The sequence below is a fragment of the Equus quagga genome, chromosome 8 (assembly GCF_021613505.1).
Source record: "Equus quagga isolate Etosha38 chromosome 8, UCLA_HA_Equagga_1.0, whole genome shotgun sequence".
Lineage (NCBI taxonomy): Eukaryota > Metazoa > Chordata > Mammalia > Perissodactyla > Equidae > Equus > Equus quagga.
The window spans coordinates 80,825,811-80,842,952 of NC_060274.1; the positions used below are offsets into that span (position 1 = coordinate 80,825,811).

At 34.4% G+C, this 17,142-nt stretch overlaps 1 protein-coding gene across 6 annotated transcripts in view; it reads left to right on the top strand.

The window, feature by feature from the left end:
* Positions 1 to 17,142, top strand: part of PALS2 (protein associated with LIN7 2, MAGUK p55 family member) — a 109,005-nt gene that overhangs the window by 43,219 nt on the left and 48,644 nt on the right. For all 6 annotated transcript variants that reach the window (XM_046670119.1, XM_046670118.1, XM_046670120.1 and 3 more), the window contains exon 3: positions 14,890 to 15,042. In XM_046670119.1, the coding sequence (XP_046526075.1) occupies positions 14,890 to 15,042 (153 nt within the window). The remainder of the gene's footprint in view (positions 1 to 14,889; positions 15,043 to 17,142) is intronic.

Consider the following 17,142-nt stretch of genomic DNA (forward strand, 5'->3'; position numbering starts at 1 on the left):
TGCCGTAATCAACTCTGTAGTAATCTCCATAACTCATCCATAAATATATTTTTACAACCATTTTTGATCCAGTTTTATTTCACTTATGATATTTCCTCATAATAAGTTTTATGAACATCACTAAAGCTTAATGTATTAACTACTTCACAACCTTGCTCTCCCAATCTGTAGTGTTCCCCCAAATGATTCTTGCTTTTAAGAACCTGAGCCACATGCCCTCTCTGACCTTTTCTTCATATAGCCATCTTATCATTCCCAGAATGTTGATTTCACCCTCCCCTGTGACCATTTTTTAGCCATAGTCTATTACTTCTTTTCTTCTAACTTCTGAAAAATCATACCTTTTACAAAGTTTTCCATTAGTCAGAGTGAGTTAATGCTGCAAATTCCTCATTTTATTGACGAACTTAATCATTCCAAGATCACATGATATAAAGACTTTGCCTCCCAAGTAGAAACTAATCCACTTGCAGATCACTCACCTACAATTTTTATTTTAGTCACTTTTGATTGCAGTCTTTCCAAAGTTTATGAGATAGTCCTTTATTTTAATAATAATATATGGGATATGATTTACTTTCAAATTCAAGCTTCTTTTCGTAAATATCAATCACTATGCTGTGCTGAGATAAAGTAATAGCTTCAGGGTCTGTTGAAATAAGTAGGGGCTGTTTAAGCCTGTACTAAATGGCTTACCCTAAGCTCTTATTGGTGCTTTTAAAATGGTTTTTGACTCTTCTCTTGATGTCATACTGTTGGTTGTCAGTTTTTTCGTTAGTGTATCTGTTACACTCCTTCCTCATGTTTAATTTATAGCTTTTGATCTGTAGATTTAGAAACTAGATAATATTATATAAGGCATCTCACAACATGCTTATAGTTTACAAAGGTCTTTAAAATATACTGTTTTATCTTTGCAACAACTTTATGAATTAAAAACTAAAACTCAAAGTAGAAAAATTATTTACCTAAGGTCGCTTTCCTCGTAAATGACAGAGATGAGGTTTAGATCAGGTCTTCTTTCTTTAAATTCTGTTCTCATTCTACTACAGCACAGGCTCTGTGTGTGTGTGTGTATTCTTAAGAATTTCTGTGAGTAAAAATTTGTTGGCTTTTGTGCTATTGATATTGGCCTTTCAGAAGATCATCTTGTTCATCATTCTTAACAGATGAATTGGCTGAATGACTTTTTAGCAGCTAAGGTGCTACTGTAATCTTTTGATAAAAATGAAATTAAGAGCAGAATCACTCAATAGTATCCAACATTCCAGAAGTTTCTTAATAAATAGAAGCAGTGGTAGCTTGATATTCCCACAATGAAGGTAAATCCCAGCAGGAAAGGAGGACTTCTGCTTACAAGAAAGAGATATTAAGTCACAGCAGCCCAACACTTCCAGTGTGACACATGGTGGGGAAATGGATAAATTGCCGAGGAAACTGAGAAGCATATGTTGTTAGACATGTGGAGAGACAGGAACATAGACTAATAGTCATGAAAAGAAGAACAGAGGCAGTTCCATAGATGGTCCTTTTATTAGAGTTTGTAAGCATTTTAAGTAACTTATTAATATATTTTTCATAGAAGAAAGAAAAAATGAAGACATTTAAAATATTAATAGAAAATAGGGATCAAGACAATCAAGTGGACATTCAGGGACTCAAAAATATAATATCTGAAATTAAGAGCTCATTTGATGGGTTTAGGAGAAGACTAAACACAGCAGAAAGGGGACTAGTGAATTTGAAGAGAGGTCAATAGAAAACATCCAAACTGCAACTCATAGAGTAGTAAGTATGGAAAAAAACAGAACAGAGAATATGTGAGACATACTCAAAAGATCTGATACACATGTAATTAGTATCCCAGAAAGAGAAGTGAGGTGACTGTGACAGAAAACATAGTTGAGAATACAATGGCCAAGAGTTTTCAAAACTAATGAACAGCATCAACGGACAGATTCAAGAAGCCAACTGAACGCTCCAGCAGGGAAAATGTAGAGAAAAACGTTCTTCAGAACATCACAGTCAAACTCCTGAAAATTAAAGTGAAAATTCGCCAAGCAATCAGAGAAGAAACACACATTACCTTTAAAGAGAAACAGTAAGGCTAGTGGTTACCAGTAAAACAGGAACTCTAAATAAAGTCCTAGCAGAGTTTATTGAGGTCATTAAAGTGCGGAAAGAGAAACACTACCAACCTTGAAAACGCTTTCCAGCAAAAGCAGCCTTCAAAAATGAAAGCAAAATAAACATTTTTCTTTTTAGAAAAATAAAATCTGAGAAGAATAATCTCCATTTACTCCACAAGAAATACAAAAGAAAGTTCTGACAGAAAGAATAACAAAGGGAAGGGAATATTGGGTAAATATCAAATACTACTTATTTTTAAGATGAAACAGTGTGTTGTGGCATTTATAACATGTATAGAAGTGAAATATGTGAAGGTGATAGACCAAAAGAAGGGAGAGACTTACTGAGTCAAACACTTGTAAGATTCTTTCGTTTTTCAGGAAGTGGTAAAAGTAATGGCTTAATGTAGAGTGTAAAAAGTCAGGGATGCATGTTGAAATCTCTAGAGTAACCACCAAAAGTAAAGTAACAAGAGTGAATAAATTCCATGCAAGCCTTAAGGGAGAAAAAATAGTCTTGAATTACCTTCACTCCAGAAACAACTAGAGAAATTAGCCAAGTGGGGGACAGAGGAGGACTATCTTCAGACGTGGGATAACAGACAGCACAGGATTGTGATCCCTGAGAGAAAGAAAACAAATGAGATGAGCATTGTGAAGCTATCTGAAGGTAGTTTCCACTCCACAGTGCAGGAAGAGGGAAGACAAACAGCCCAGCAGTCTTAATAGAGCTTGGAATTTGGGGAGATGGAGGTGACTCGAATTTATATGCCAACACATCAAGGAGGAGGAAGCTGAACACTAAAGAGCTCTGGAGCTCTGCAGAGGGATGCCCTCACATCTCCGGCCGAGTACTGAGCTGTACACGTGGGAGGTAAGCTGCTAGAGTCCAAGGAAGGATCAACTGGAAAGCACCGTAGGAGGCCAAACGATTTCCATAGCTCACAAAGGATGGTGAATAGTTTGCATTCCCACCAACCTCGGTGGAGAGACCTCATAATACACAGGACATTAGGCGGAATTTACACCCAGTTTGTTATAGCAGACCTAGGAAACTAATACAGACCACAGCAGAATTAAACCAAAAATCAGTAACAGAGTTATCTGGAAAGTCCCCAAATATCTGGAAATTAAATAATGTACTTCTAAATAGCCAAGGGTCAAAGAAGAAATAACAAAGAAACAAAAATATTTTGAATTGAATGAAAATGAAAATACCTGCCAAAACTTGTGGTATGCAGCAAAGCAATGCTTAGAGGAAAGTGCCTGCATTAGAAAAGAACAATATTTAAATCAATGATCTAAACTTCCCCTGTGAGAAAATAGAAAAAGAAGAGAAAATTAAGCTTAAAATAAGCAGAAAAGAGTAAATAATATTGAACTTAAAAAACACAAAAATAGAAAAAAATTAATATAACTTTGAATGTATCCAAAAAATTAGTAAACCTCTAGCTAGAAACGTTACCAGTATCAAGAATGAAGAGAAGACATCACTACAAATCCAATAGACATTGTAAAACTAAGAAATATTGTAAACAATTTTATGTCAATAAATACAACTTAGATGAAATTGACTAATTCCTTGAAAGACGCAAACTACTAAAATCTACATAAGAATAGATAATCTGAATAGCCTTATATCCATTATTTTTATTGAATACTTACAGTTTAAAAGTTTCCTACAAAAGAAGCTCCAGCCTAGATGGCTTCACAAGAAAATTCTATCAAACATTTAAGGAAGAAATAATACCAATTCTACATGATTCTTCCAGAAAAAAAGGAAGAGAAGAGAACATTTCCTGTCTTGTTTCATGAAACTTAGTGTCATCCTAATATCAAAACTAATTAAAGACATTTCAAGAAAACTACAGAATGGTATCCCTCATGAGCATAGACATCAAGTTCTTGAAAAAACATTAGCAAATCAAATCCAACAACATATTAAAAGGATAATACCCCATTACCAAGTGAGTTTTGTTTCAAAAATTCAAGGCTGCCTTAGCATTTGAAAACCAATAAATGTTTGTCACCATTTTAATGACATGATAAGAAAAATCATATGATCATGTTCGTAGTTGGAGGCAAAGCATCTTACAAAATTGAACATCCATTCCTGATAGAAACTTGGCAAACCTAAGAATAGCAGCAAATTATCTCAACCTGATGAAGGGCATCTGTTAAAAAACTGCAGTTAACATCGTAATTCATGGTGGAAGATAGAATACTTCCCTTCTAAGATCACTTCTGTTCAACTTTCATCATTTCTCTTCAACTTCATACTGGGGGTCCTAGCCAGTGCAAAAAGACGAGGAAAAATAGATAAATAAAAGGCATACAGATTGCAGAGGAAAAATAAACTGTCTTTATTCAAGAATGACATTATCATCTATGTTGAAAATCCTAGGAATCTACTACAGGAAAAAAAGAAAAACATTCTAGAAGTAATATGTTTAGCAAGGTCACAAAATGCGAGATCAACTACATAAATCAATTGTATTTTTATATGCTAGCAATGAACAATTGGATATTGTAATTTAAAGAAACTTGGAAGCAACCAAGATGTCCATGAGTAGGTTCGTGGACAAAATGTAGATATACAATGGAATATTATTCAGCAATAAAAAGAAATGAGCCATCAGGCCACAAAAAGACATGGAGGAAACTTAAATACATATTTCTAAGTGGAAGAAGCCAGTCTAAAAAGGCTACATACTGTAGGATTCCAACTATATGACATTCTGGAAAAAGCAAAAACTATAGAGACAGTACCCAAAAAATCAGTAGTTGCCAGGGTTTTAGGGAATGCAAGGGAGGGATTGATGAATAGATGAAGCACAGGGCATTTTTAGGGCAATGAAACTATTCTGCATGATACTGTAAAGAGGGATAGATAACATTATGCATTTGTCAAAACCCATGGAACTGTACAACACAAAGAGTGGATGCTAATGTAAACTATAGGCTTTAGTTAATAGTAATGTATCAATATTGGCTCATTAGTTATAACATATCACACTAATGCAAGATGTGAGCAAAGGAAATGGAGGGGACAGATACATGGGAATTCTCTGTACCTCCTGCTCAATTTTTCTATAAATCTAAATTTACATTAGAATTCACTGTTTCTGGTGTATTTTCTATGAGTTTTGACAAACGTATGATGACATGTAATGTCTTTGTCTAGTTTTGGTATTAGAGTAATGCTGACCTTATAGAATGAGTTAGGAAGTGTTTCTTTTGCCTTCTGGAAGAGACTGTAGGGAATTGGTATAATTTCTTCCTAAATGTTTGGTAGAATTTACCAGTGAACCCATCTGAGCCTGGTGCTTTCTGTTTTGGAAGGTTATTAATTATTGATTTAATTTCTGTGACAGACACAGGACTATTCAGATTATCTATATCTCTTTTTGTGGTTTTTGATGGATTGTGTCTTTCAAGGAATTGGTCCATTTCATCTAGGTTATCAAATTTGTGGGCATAGAATTGTTCATAGTATTCCTCTATTATCCTTTAATGTCCATGGCATCAGTAGTGATGGCCCCTCCTCCATTTCTAATATTAGTAAATTTATGTCCTTTTTTCCCTCTTTTCTTCTTAATTAAGCTAGTAAGAATTTTATCAATGTTATTGATCTTTTCAAAGAACCAGCTTGTGGTTTCCTTGATTTTGTCCATTGGTTTAGTGTTTTCAATTTCATTTATTTCTGCTCTAAATTTCTATTTTTTTCCTACTTAATTTGGATTTAATTTGCTTTTCTTTCTTGAGTTTCCTAAGGTTTGGAAGTTTAGATTATTGATTTTAGATCTTTCTTTTCTAAATATGCATTGAGTGCTATAAATTTCCCTTTAAATACTACTTTCACTGCATCCCACAAAATTTGATAAGTTGTATTTTCATTTTCATTTAGTTCAAATATTTTTCAACTTCTCTTGAGACTTCTTCTTTGACCCATGTGTTATTTAGAAGTGTATTGTTTTGTCTCAAGTATTTTGGAATTTTTCAGCTATCTTTCTGTTATTGATTTTTTAATATGGTTTATTTCTTAGTTTAATTCCATTATGTTCTGAGAGCATACTTTATATGATTTTTATTTTTATAAACTTGTTTAAGGTATGTTTTATGGCCCATACTGTGGTCTGTCTTGGTGAATGTTCCATGTGAGTGTGAGAAGAATTTGCACTCTGCTGTTCTTGGGTGCAGTATTCTATAGCTGTCAATTAGATCCAGTTGATCAATGGTGGTGTTCAGTTCACCTTTGTCATTACTGATTTTCTGCCTACTGGAATATCAATTACTGATAGAAGGGCGTTAAAGCCTGAAACGACAATAGCGGATTAATCTGTTTCTCCTTGAAGTTCTATCAAACTTTGTGTCATGTATTTTGAGGCTCTGTTGTTAGGAGCATATACATCATGGATTGTTATGTCTTCTTGAAGAATTGACCCCTTTATCATTATGTAATGCCTCTCTTTGTTCCTGATAATTTTCCTTACTCCAAAGACTGCTCTGTCTGAAATTAATATAGCTATTCCAAGCTTTCTTTTGATTAATGTTAGCATGGTATATCTTCCTTCATACCTTTACTTTTAATCTGTCTATATGTTTATATTTAAAGTAAGTTTCTTGTAAACAACATATGCTTGAATCTTATCTTATTAAAAAATTTTAATGAAAATTCAGATTTTTATCTTTTTTGAAGTCTTATTAAAAGATAGTATCTTTTAATTCGTGTATTTAGACCAGTGATGTTTAAAGCAATTATTGATGTTGTTGGGTTGATATATAACATATTTTTACTGTTTTCTATTTGTTACCCTTGTTCTTTGTTTCTTGTTTTGTTTGTTTGGTCTTCTACTCATTTTCTGCCATCTCTGTTTTAATTGAGCATTTTATATGATTTCATTTTTTCTCCTCTCTTAGCATATCAGTTATACTTATTTTTTAAAAAATTTTAGTGGTTTCCCTTGATTTTGCAGTATACATTTACAGCTAATCTAAGTCCACTTTCAAATAACACTATATTACTTCATAAGTAGTGCAACTACCTTATAACAGTATTTCCAATGTCTCCCTCCTATCCCTTATAACATTGTTATCAGTCATTTCATTTATCCATAAGCTATAATCACCAAATACATTGTTGCTATTATTATTTTGAAGAAACTGGTATCCATTAGATCAATTGAGAATTTTTTTTTATTATTTATTTATTTATTTTTTTAAAGATTTTATTTTTTTTCCCCTTTTTCTCCCCAAAGCCCCCTGGTACACAGTTGTATATTCTTCGTTGCGGGTCCCTCTAGTTGTGGCATGTGGGATGCCACCCCAGCGTGGTTTGATGAGCAGTGCCATGTCCGCGCCCAGGATTCGAACCAACGAAACCCTGGGCTGCCTGCAGCGGAGTGCGCGAACTTAACCACTCGGCCATGGGGCCAGCCCCCAATTGAGAATTTTTTTAAAGATTTTTTTTTTTTACCTTTATTATTGTTCTCAAATGTACTTCTTTTTTTTATGGAGATCTGAGTTTTGGACCCTTATCATTTTCCTCTTTCTGGAGAACTTTTTTTTTTTAACATTGTTTGCAAGGTAGATGTACTTGTGACAAACTCCCTCAGTTTTTGTTTGTCTGACAAAGTCTTTATTTCTCCTTCACTTTGAAGGATGATTTCACTGAATAGATAACTCTAGGTTGGGGTTTTTTTCCTTTCAACAATTTTAATGTTTTACTGCACTCTTTTCTTGCTTGCATGGTTTCTGAAAAGAAGTCCAATGTAATTCTTATCCTTGCTCCTCTATAGGTAAGATGTTTTTTCCATCTGGCTTCTTTAAAGATTTTCTTTTAGTCTTTGATTTTCTGCAGTTCGAATATTATATGACTAGATAGGTTTTTTGATGTTTCCTGAGTTTCCTGGATCTGTGGTTTCGTGTCTGTCATTAATTTTGGAAAATTCTCCATCAGTATTGTCTCAAATATTTCTTCTGTTCCTTTCTCTCTTTCTTCTCCTTCTGGTATTCCCATTACATGTACGTTACACCTTTTGTAATTCTCCCACACTACTTAGATATCCTGTTCCATTTGTTTCATTCCTTTTTCTCTTTGATTTTCAGTGTGGGAGGTTTCTATTGACATATCCTCACGCTCACCTCACTGATTCTTTTTCATGTGCTTATTAGCCATTTGTGTATCTTTGGAGAAGTGTCTACTCAAACCTTTTGCCCATTTTTTAATCAGGTTTGGTTTTTTTGTTGTTCAGTGTTTTGTTGTTAGTGCTGTTGAGTTGATTCCAACTCCTAGCAACCCTGTGTACAGCAGATTAGAACCCTGCCTTGTCTTTTTATTTTACGCCATCCTCTCATCTTCTAGCTATATCAGACAATGCTCCAATGCTATTCATAGGGTTTTCGTGGCCAGTTTTTTGGGAAGTGGATGGCCAAGTTCTCCTCCTTAGTCTAGAAGCTCCACTGAAATCTTCCACCATGAGTGACCCTCCTTGTATTTGAAATACTGGTGGCACAGCTCTTTAGCGTCACAGCAACGTGGAGCTGCCACAGTGTGACAGTTAGCAGATGGATGGTGTGATTCCCTGACCAGGAAATGAACCCAGGCCATGGCAGTGAGAGCACCAAATCTTAACCGCTAGACCACTAGAGCTGCCTGTGTTGAATGTTAGGAGTTCTCTATATATTCTGGATATTAATCTTATATATGATTTGCAAATAGTCCTCCTAGTCTGTTGGTTGCCTTTTTACTCTTGATATTGTCTTTTAGTGCACAGTATTTTTACCTTTTTTTTTTAAAAAAAGATTGGCACCTGGGCTAACAACTGTTGCCAATCTTTTTTTTTTTTTCCTCCTTTATCTCCCCAAACACCCCCCCCCCACCCCCGTACACAGTTGTATATCTTAGTTGCAGGTCCTTCTAGTTGTGGGATGTGGGATGCCACCTCAACATGGCCTGATGAGCGGTGCCATGTCCGCGCCCAGGATCCGAACCCTGGGCCGCCGCAGCGGAGCATGCGAACTTAACCACTCAGCCACGGAGCCGGCCCCTATTTTTACATTTTCATGAAGTCCAATTTACCTATTTTTTCTTTTGTTTGCTGTGCCTTTGGTGTCATATCCAAGAAATGTGCTAAAGCCAATGCTGTGAAGCTTTTGTCTTCTGTTTTCTTCTAACAGTTTTCGGTCCTACATTTTGAGTTAATTTTTTTATATAGAGTTAAGTAAGAGTCCAACTTCATTCTTTTGCATGTGGATATCCAGTTTTCCCAGCACCATTTGTTGAAAAAAACTGTTCTTTCCCCATTGAGTAGTCTTGGTACCCTTGTCAAAATTCTTTTGACCATATATGTGAGGATTTATTTCTGACCTCTCTCTTCCATTAGTCTGTATGTTTGCCTTGATGCCAGTACCACACTATTTTCATTACTGTAGCTTTGTAGTAGTTTTGATATCAGGAAGTGTGAGTCCTCCTACTTTGTTCTTTTTCAGGATTGTTGTGGCTGTTCTGGGTCCCTGGCAATTCCATACACATTTTAGAGTCAACTTGTCGGTTTCTACAAAGAACTCTGCTGGCAGTCTAATAGGCATTGTATTGTATCTGTAGATCATTTTGGAGAGTATTGTCATCTTAACAATATGAAGTCTTCAGATCCATGAACATGAAATGATTTTCCATTTACGTAAATCTTCTTTAGTTTCTTTCAATGATGTTTTGTAGTTTTCAGAGTATAAGTTTTGCACTTCTTATGTTAAATTTGCTCTTAACTATTTTATTCTTTCAGTGCTATTATGAATGGAATTACTTTCTTAATTTCATTTTCATATTGTGCATTGCTAATATATAGAAGTACAGTGGATTTTGTACATTGATCTTGTATCCTGAAACCTTGCTGAACTTGTTTATTGATTCTAATAGTTTTTAAGTGGATTCCTTAGGATTTTCTAAATACAAATCTTTGAGTAAAGATAGTTTTTCCTATTTCTTTCCAATCTAGATGCTTTTCCCCCCCTCTTGACTAATTGTCCTGGCTAGAACCTCCAGTACAAATGTTGAATAGACTGGTGATAGCAGGACATCCCCATCTTGTTCCCAGTTTTGAGGGAAAGCATCTGTTAAATATAATAGTATTCACTTTTAAATGTGATAGTAGCTGTGGATTTATACTGTCTGTTCTAAATCTTGACTTTTTGCGTATGATTTCGTATCAGTACTATAAAGCACCCTCATTCTTTGTAAGAGTAGCATGATTTTCCATTGTATGAATATACCAAAATTTTTTTTAGTCAACCTTCTGATAGATATTTGGATGACTCTTTCTCTTACAAACCATGCTGTAATTTGTAGTCTTGCTAAATTTTATTTTGCACGTCTGTATATCTTTAGGATAAATCTTAAGAGAATCACTGTAATTTGGGTAGATATGGTCAAATTACTTACTGTGTTCCCACCAGAAAAAAATGTGTGAGTGTGCCTGTCTTCTACCATATTCTCACCAATATAGTATGTTATCAGAATTTTTATCCTTGCCAATCTAATAAAGGAAAAAAGAGTATTTCATTATAGTTTTAGTTTGCACTTCTCTTACCATGAATGAGGTTGTATGTCTTTTCATATGTTTAAGAGGTATTTAAATTTGCTTTTCTGTAAATCTTTGTTTATAGTCTTTGCCCATTTCTCTTACTGTGTTATTGTTCTTTTTCTTATTGGTTTGTAGAAGTCTTTTATATGTAGGGAAATTAGCCTTTTGTCTGTAAGGTGATTTGTAAGTATTTTGACCCTAGTTTGTCATTTGTATTTTGACTCTGCTGAATTTTGACAAGAAGAAATTTTAAATGTTCATGTAGTTAATTTTATTGGGCTTTTAGTTTGTTAATTTATAGCTTCCAGATTTTGCATCATAGTTAGAAAGGTCTTTCCCACTCAAATATTGTAAAAAGATTCTTTTATATTTTCTTTGAATTTTAAAGCCAGTACTATTAAATACTAAAACAAATTCTTTCTCCTTTTAAAAAGTATAACAGATTCCCATTTCTAGTTTTTTTGGCATCTGTGTGGTTCTTCTAATTCTACAGGTGTCTCTAAGAGTGGCTCAGCTCCCTGAGTACCTTGAGATGTAATTTATCTAATCTAAGAATTTGAAATCCTCTTGGTTAACTAGATGATTTCTAACAAGTTCTTTAGAACTCATTAGAGAATTCAATTCTGATTTACTTATTTTATCCATGTTTTTGTTCAGAACATATCTCTGATATATATTCAGAGTTATGTTCATATCTCTCATATATGCTCCTTTTTGATATAATGTATGCAGAAGCAAAATAAAAATTGAGTTCTCCATTCTTTCTGTCTCATTTCTACTTTCTGCTTAAATTCTTATTTGTTTTTGACTATTTGTGTACTTCTCTTGATCTTTCTTGTTCTAAAGTCTCTAGAATAAAAGAAGAAGATGATTCTTGACCACAGTGCAAAGTATTTCCCATTTACTTAGCTTTCTCAAGGATTAGTTAATGAGCAATTACTACATGCTTAGCCGTGTTCTAAGGTAGAAAATTTATCATATTTTGATTCTTTTAAGAGAGAAAGGCAAGGTTACTACATATAATAATAATAATACTATTGTCATTACTAGATAATAGTATTTGTCACTTTAGATATAGCCCACAACTTTTGTTTAAATTTTTTTGTTGTTTGCAAGCATGGTTGGACTGTGCTTGGGTAAAATACCCAGAAGTTCTGAAGAACTTTTTCTTCTCTGCAGTTCATTTTTCTGAGGTGCAGTGGTGAATGGGATTCTCAGAACTGGACAGACAGGAAGGCTAGGCCATATTTGTGTCAGCTCCAAATGTTCTCCACGGCTAGGCATGGCATGTTCCTCCAGCCACTTGTGGAGGGTGAAGTATATTTTTATTGAGTTATGTGAACTTTCTAATAATGCTTTTTCTTAAAGGAAACAAGACCAATTTATTCAAATAGTATATGATTCATCTGTCCCTCTGGTCAGTTTTCGGTGTTTCCTTTGGCTTTTTTTGGTTTGATTAGTTAAATTCAAGTTGGTACTTGCCTCTTAAAGCTACTAAATAAATTCTAACTTTTAAGTGAATAGAGGTCCCAACTTCTTTCACAATATCTTAGAGCTTAAAAAGCTACATACTAACCAATACGGATCTCCATTTGCTTCCTTGGGGAAAGCAAAATTGATCTTGATTGAACCCCACTCTATTTCAGAAATTGGTTTTCCATAGTAATATAATTACAGCTGCAGTTTCACTAAAAAACTTCCTCTGAGAGTTTCTGTATTGTGTAGTGAGATTTTTTTTCCTACAATAGAACCAGTCTGTGTGGTTGATGTGAAAAAACTTTCATGTATGTTTGTTTGTTTTTATAACATATTTTTATCCTATTTGACTTCCCCTTTCTCTTTTGCTGTTAGTCTTTCCATATTCCCAACTGACCTCACCCAATTTGGGAGCAATAAGGTGGATGAACATAGAAAGGAAGGGAGCTATATTAGAGTTTTCAAGTCAGTGATCATTTCTGTTCCTTGTCCCAAAGTCTTGAATTGAACCAAAATCTACTAGTGTCTAAAGTATTGTTACTATATGCAGATCATGTAACATAGGATATTACAGAAAATATAATGGCATAGTACCTGAAAATTGTAAGCCAGTCATTACCTGTACCCTGGAGAAACAGGTGGTCTTTATAGCTCTTAATTAGAGCAAAGGAGTGAAGGTCATAGGAGTGGGTGGTATTCTGAACCATGGGAGCATAAAATAACTGTGGGGATAGATATGGTGAAACAGAATTAACTTAACATGTCTGGACTGGAAAAGCAATGCTAAGAAGCAACAACTCAACTAGTAGTCAATGAGAGCATATCTCACACATTTGAATGAGTGAGAATAATGAATCATACATTAGATCAAATAACTTATAGTGATAAAGTTCAATAAGCTTTAGTAGGTAAGAGCTCAGACCTTGATATTAGACTACCTGACTTTGCCACTTACTAGTCATATGAACACAAGCACATCACTTTATCTCATTTTGCATCAGTGTGTCTGTAAGGTGAGGATGATAATAACATACCTACCTTTGCTGAATACACACCCACACACACTCAAACTGCACTGAGAATATAGTTCTTGGCACCAAAAAAAGCTCTCAATAAATGTTAAGATTCTTTCCTTCCTTTTTCTTCTTAAGCTTTCTTATACTACTATATGAGTATTAGAGTTTTGCTAGGCTAATTATGCTAGCTTTGTTAACATCAAATTTATATTAAAACAGTTAGCAATTCTGGCTTGTTTTGTGAGAGTTAACTAATTATATACATTATTTTAGTTTTCTCCCAATGGTAATAATCACTCCATGATATATGTTGAGTGTCATCATCATCCTAACCTTATCAGATGTGTTTTATGCTTTCAGAAAATTACAAATTTACCTGTTCTCATTCTTTGTGGCATTTTCTTGTCTTCTTAATTTTCTTCATATCTAAATCTAATAAAAACTCTTTCTCTGTTTAAATTACATTTGGTCTTTGACATTTTTCTTTGCTTAATAACAGTTATAATTTCTTCTTTATCAGTTTATTTCATATGACTTAAAAATTCTTCTGAGATGTTTCTTAAAAATGTAGCTTAATATGTAGCCGCCTCTTCCACTTAAAAACTTATTTCACTCTTGTGAATCACCTAGAAAAAATACATTTAAATGAAAAGATTTCATTTTTAAAATTAGAATATGTATTTGGATTCTGAAGGATCTGCTCTATATGGTAGAAATAGCATCTAAAGCGCTATTGGTATCAGGTAAAGTTTAATTGATACTGTTGCCACTTGGAATTTGGATTTTTCTTCAGCACTTACAGAAATGAATCTTAAAATATTAAGTGTAAGATTTCTCATCTTATGTGGTTTCATTTATAAATTTAACCTTAATAATTATGCTTTGTCTGTCTTCAAACCAAGACAGCAACCATTTGTCAGAAAAAGAAAGAACACTTAAAAGGTGGAGCCTGCTTAGTGTTCATTCTCAGTTTGAATTTAAAAAGGATAATTAGAACTACTTATTTCCTGTGACAGTATGATTCATGGTCCACTTTCCATGGAAAAGATCGTGAGATTAAAAAAAACAAAACAGCTTAAGGTGTAGAGACATGAGGGGATCATTCTCCTAATGAAATCATGCAGTCCTTCGAGGTCCAGTTCAGGAACCACTTTCCCTGAATTGACTTTCTTTTGCTTATTTTCAAAATTGGGAAATGGTAGCTTTAGGATTCTGGGGTTCCCAAAATGATTTTTATTATTTTTTGAATGGTAATCCACATAATGATTATGTTCTTTATTTTTATTCTTAATCATTTATTTGAATAAAGCATAAACAGAATCATCCAAAGCTTGAGCCTACACTGCAACTCATTAGGAAATTCTGTGGGGTAGGAAATATAATACATTTTTGAAATTGTCATCTGGCCTTTTCAGTTTTTTCATGGTTTAATTATAAAAATGAGTTTTCCATGACTTTTAGGATAGGAATAGGGGCCAAGATTTATTATACTGCATGAAAACGTTTACTGTAAAATCCATATGTTGCCTCTGATTGAAATATTCAATTTGGTTTCAACAAATCAAACCCTCAAGTAATATCTTTTAAAACTTCCTTTATGAAAAAGAAAGAAATCAGGAAGAAAACCAAGGCCTAGAGCTCAACACTGTGTTATTACTTCAGTCTTTTATACTGTTGTCTTTTCAGGCTCATGAGAGGCTGGAAGATTCAAAACTAGAAGCTGTCAGTGACAATAACTTGGAATTAGTCAATGAAATTCTTGAAGATATCACTCCTCTAATAAATGTGGATGAAAATGTGGCAGAACTGGTTGGTATACTCAAAGAGCCCCACTTCCAGGTAAACTTTCCCCATCACTCTTCTCTCAAGTCCCCTGTATTCCCAAAGTATTCTTTAGTAAAACTCCAGTTTAAAGTGATGTTTTTTAAAAATTATTTAAGACCACATTTTGTAAATGAAAATTCTAACTTAGGTATTTTAGTATCCTGATATACTGAGAATAGTCAGACAGACACACATGACTAATATAGTGTCTGCCACAGATATGCAGCAGAATGGATTTTCCGATGAGTAGTTAAAAAAAACAACCCTCATTCACCATCAGACCACATGCCAGTGATGGTTTCTCCCTGTGTTAGTGGAGTTTTCTTCCTCACTGCCACCCTTTCCCTGCCCTCCTGTGACCAGTCTTCCACATTTTCAGTACTGCTTCTGAGACTAGGGTGCAGTCGATGACCTCGGAACAAAGGAGAGCTCTGTGAGGGTAGAAACTATTACATGACGTACTTTCCATAGGTACATAAAGTAAGTGCAATTTAAGCATTGGTCTGTATCAGTGAAGAGTTAATCAGTTTAACAAGGAAGAATCAGTTTCAGGGAAGACAGAGGCGTTGGAGGAGATTGCTTATAGACCTGTAGTTAAGACAGTATGGTATTGGGGTAATTTTTTTTTTTTTTTAACCAATTTTCAAAGTAAAGAATTGTTTAAAATAGCAAACTCAAATGGTAATAAATGAGTTTTTTCAGTCCTTCTGTTTGTTAAATAGCATTGTGGACTTAGGAATTTTTCATTAATTCAAGTGTGTTACAATCCTTAAACTCTTTTTGGTTTTCAAATTTTCATGATTTTGACCAGTTGTGGGCAGATTTTTAGTCTGTGAATCTGAAGCTCATGAGAGTTCTTAACCACAGATATAAAATTGGGAATTATCAATGTTTAAGTAGTGGTTCGAGTCACAGGAGTGGATAAATCTGCCTAAAGGGAGAGTACTGTATAGGATGAAAACTGAGCAGCCCAGGTTAGAGATTTGAGTAACTTCTAGCATTTATAGGAATAATCTTTACATATGAATTTGTGATTTTTTTTTTCTTTTTGGAAGTTTTCTTCAGTCTCTTACATGTATTTTCAGAAATTGACCAGAAATTAGCAATTAAGCCCATATGCTGGTTGTTTCTACGCTGAACCTGTTGACATTTTCTCCCCTCTTTCTATTTTGGTTTATTGTTTTTGTTTTTTTCTGAGGAAGATTCACCCTGAGCTAACATACACTGCCACTATTCCTCTTTTTGTATGTGAGCCACCACCACAGCATGGCCACTGACAGACAAGTGGTGTAAGTCTGTACCTGGGAACCAAACCCAGGCCACCAAAGCAGAGACCACCAAACTTAACCACTAGGCCCCCAGGGCTGACCCAATGATTTATTGTCTGTGAACTTGTATTCCATCCACTCAAAAGACATTTTCTTTTAACTCGGCTTTACGTTGACTATACACAATTACAGTATAAATGAAAAATAAAAATAAATATACAAAAAGAATTGTAAGAAATTCCTAGAAAGCTAGATCAAGGTCATCCATGATGATAGCACATATATAGTAAATGTAGAAGGTAAAAGTATATTATACTCAGGACCATTACTGGTTCATTGTCTGCCCCCCCCCCCAAAAAATTATCTTTTATAGACGAAAACCTTTATTGATAATGTAAAATTTCCTATCACTGATTTAAGATGTTGATATTTATCCATTGGACATCTTTTCTTTTCTTTTTTGGTGAGGAAGATTAGCCCTGCGTTAACATCTGTTCCCAATCTTCCTCTTTTTTTTTTCTCTCCAAAGCCCCAGTACATAGTTGTATATCCTAGTTGTACATCCTTCTAGTTCTTCTATGTGGGATGCTGCCTCAGCATGGCTTGACAAGTGGTGCTAGGTCCATGCCCAGGATCTGAACCAGCAAACCCCGGACTGCCAAAGCAGAGCACACAAACTTAACCGCCATGCCACTGGGCCATCCCCTATTGGACATCTTTTTAACAGATGTTTTGTACATGTGAAAAATACACATTGCTAACATAACAGCTGTAGGGTAAAAATTAGGGTCCCTGCCATTTGAGTTTGTATAATAATTAATAACTAGGGAATGATGATAAGTATTCA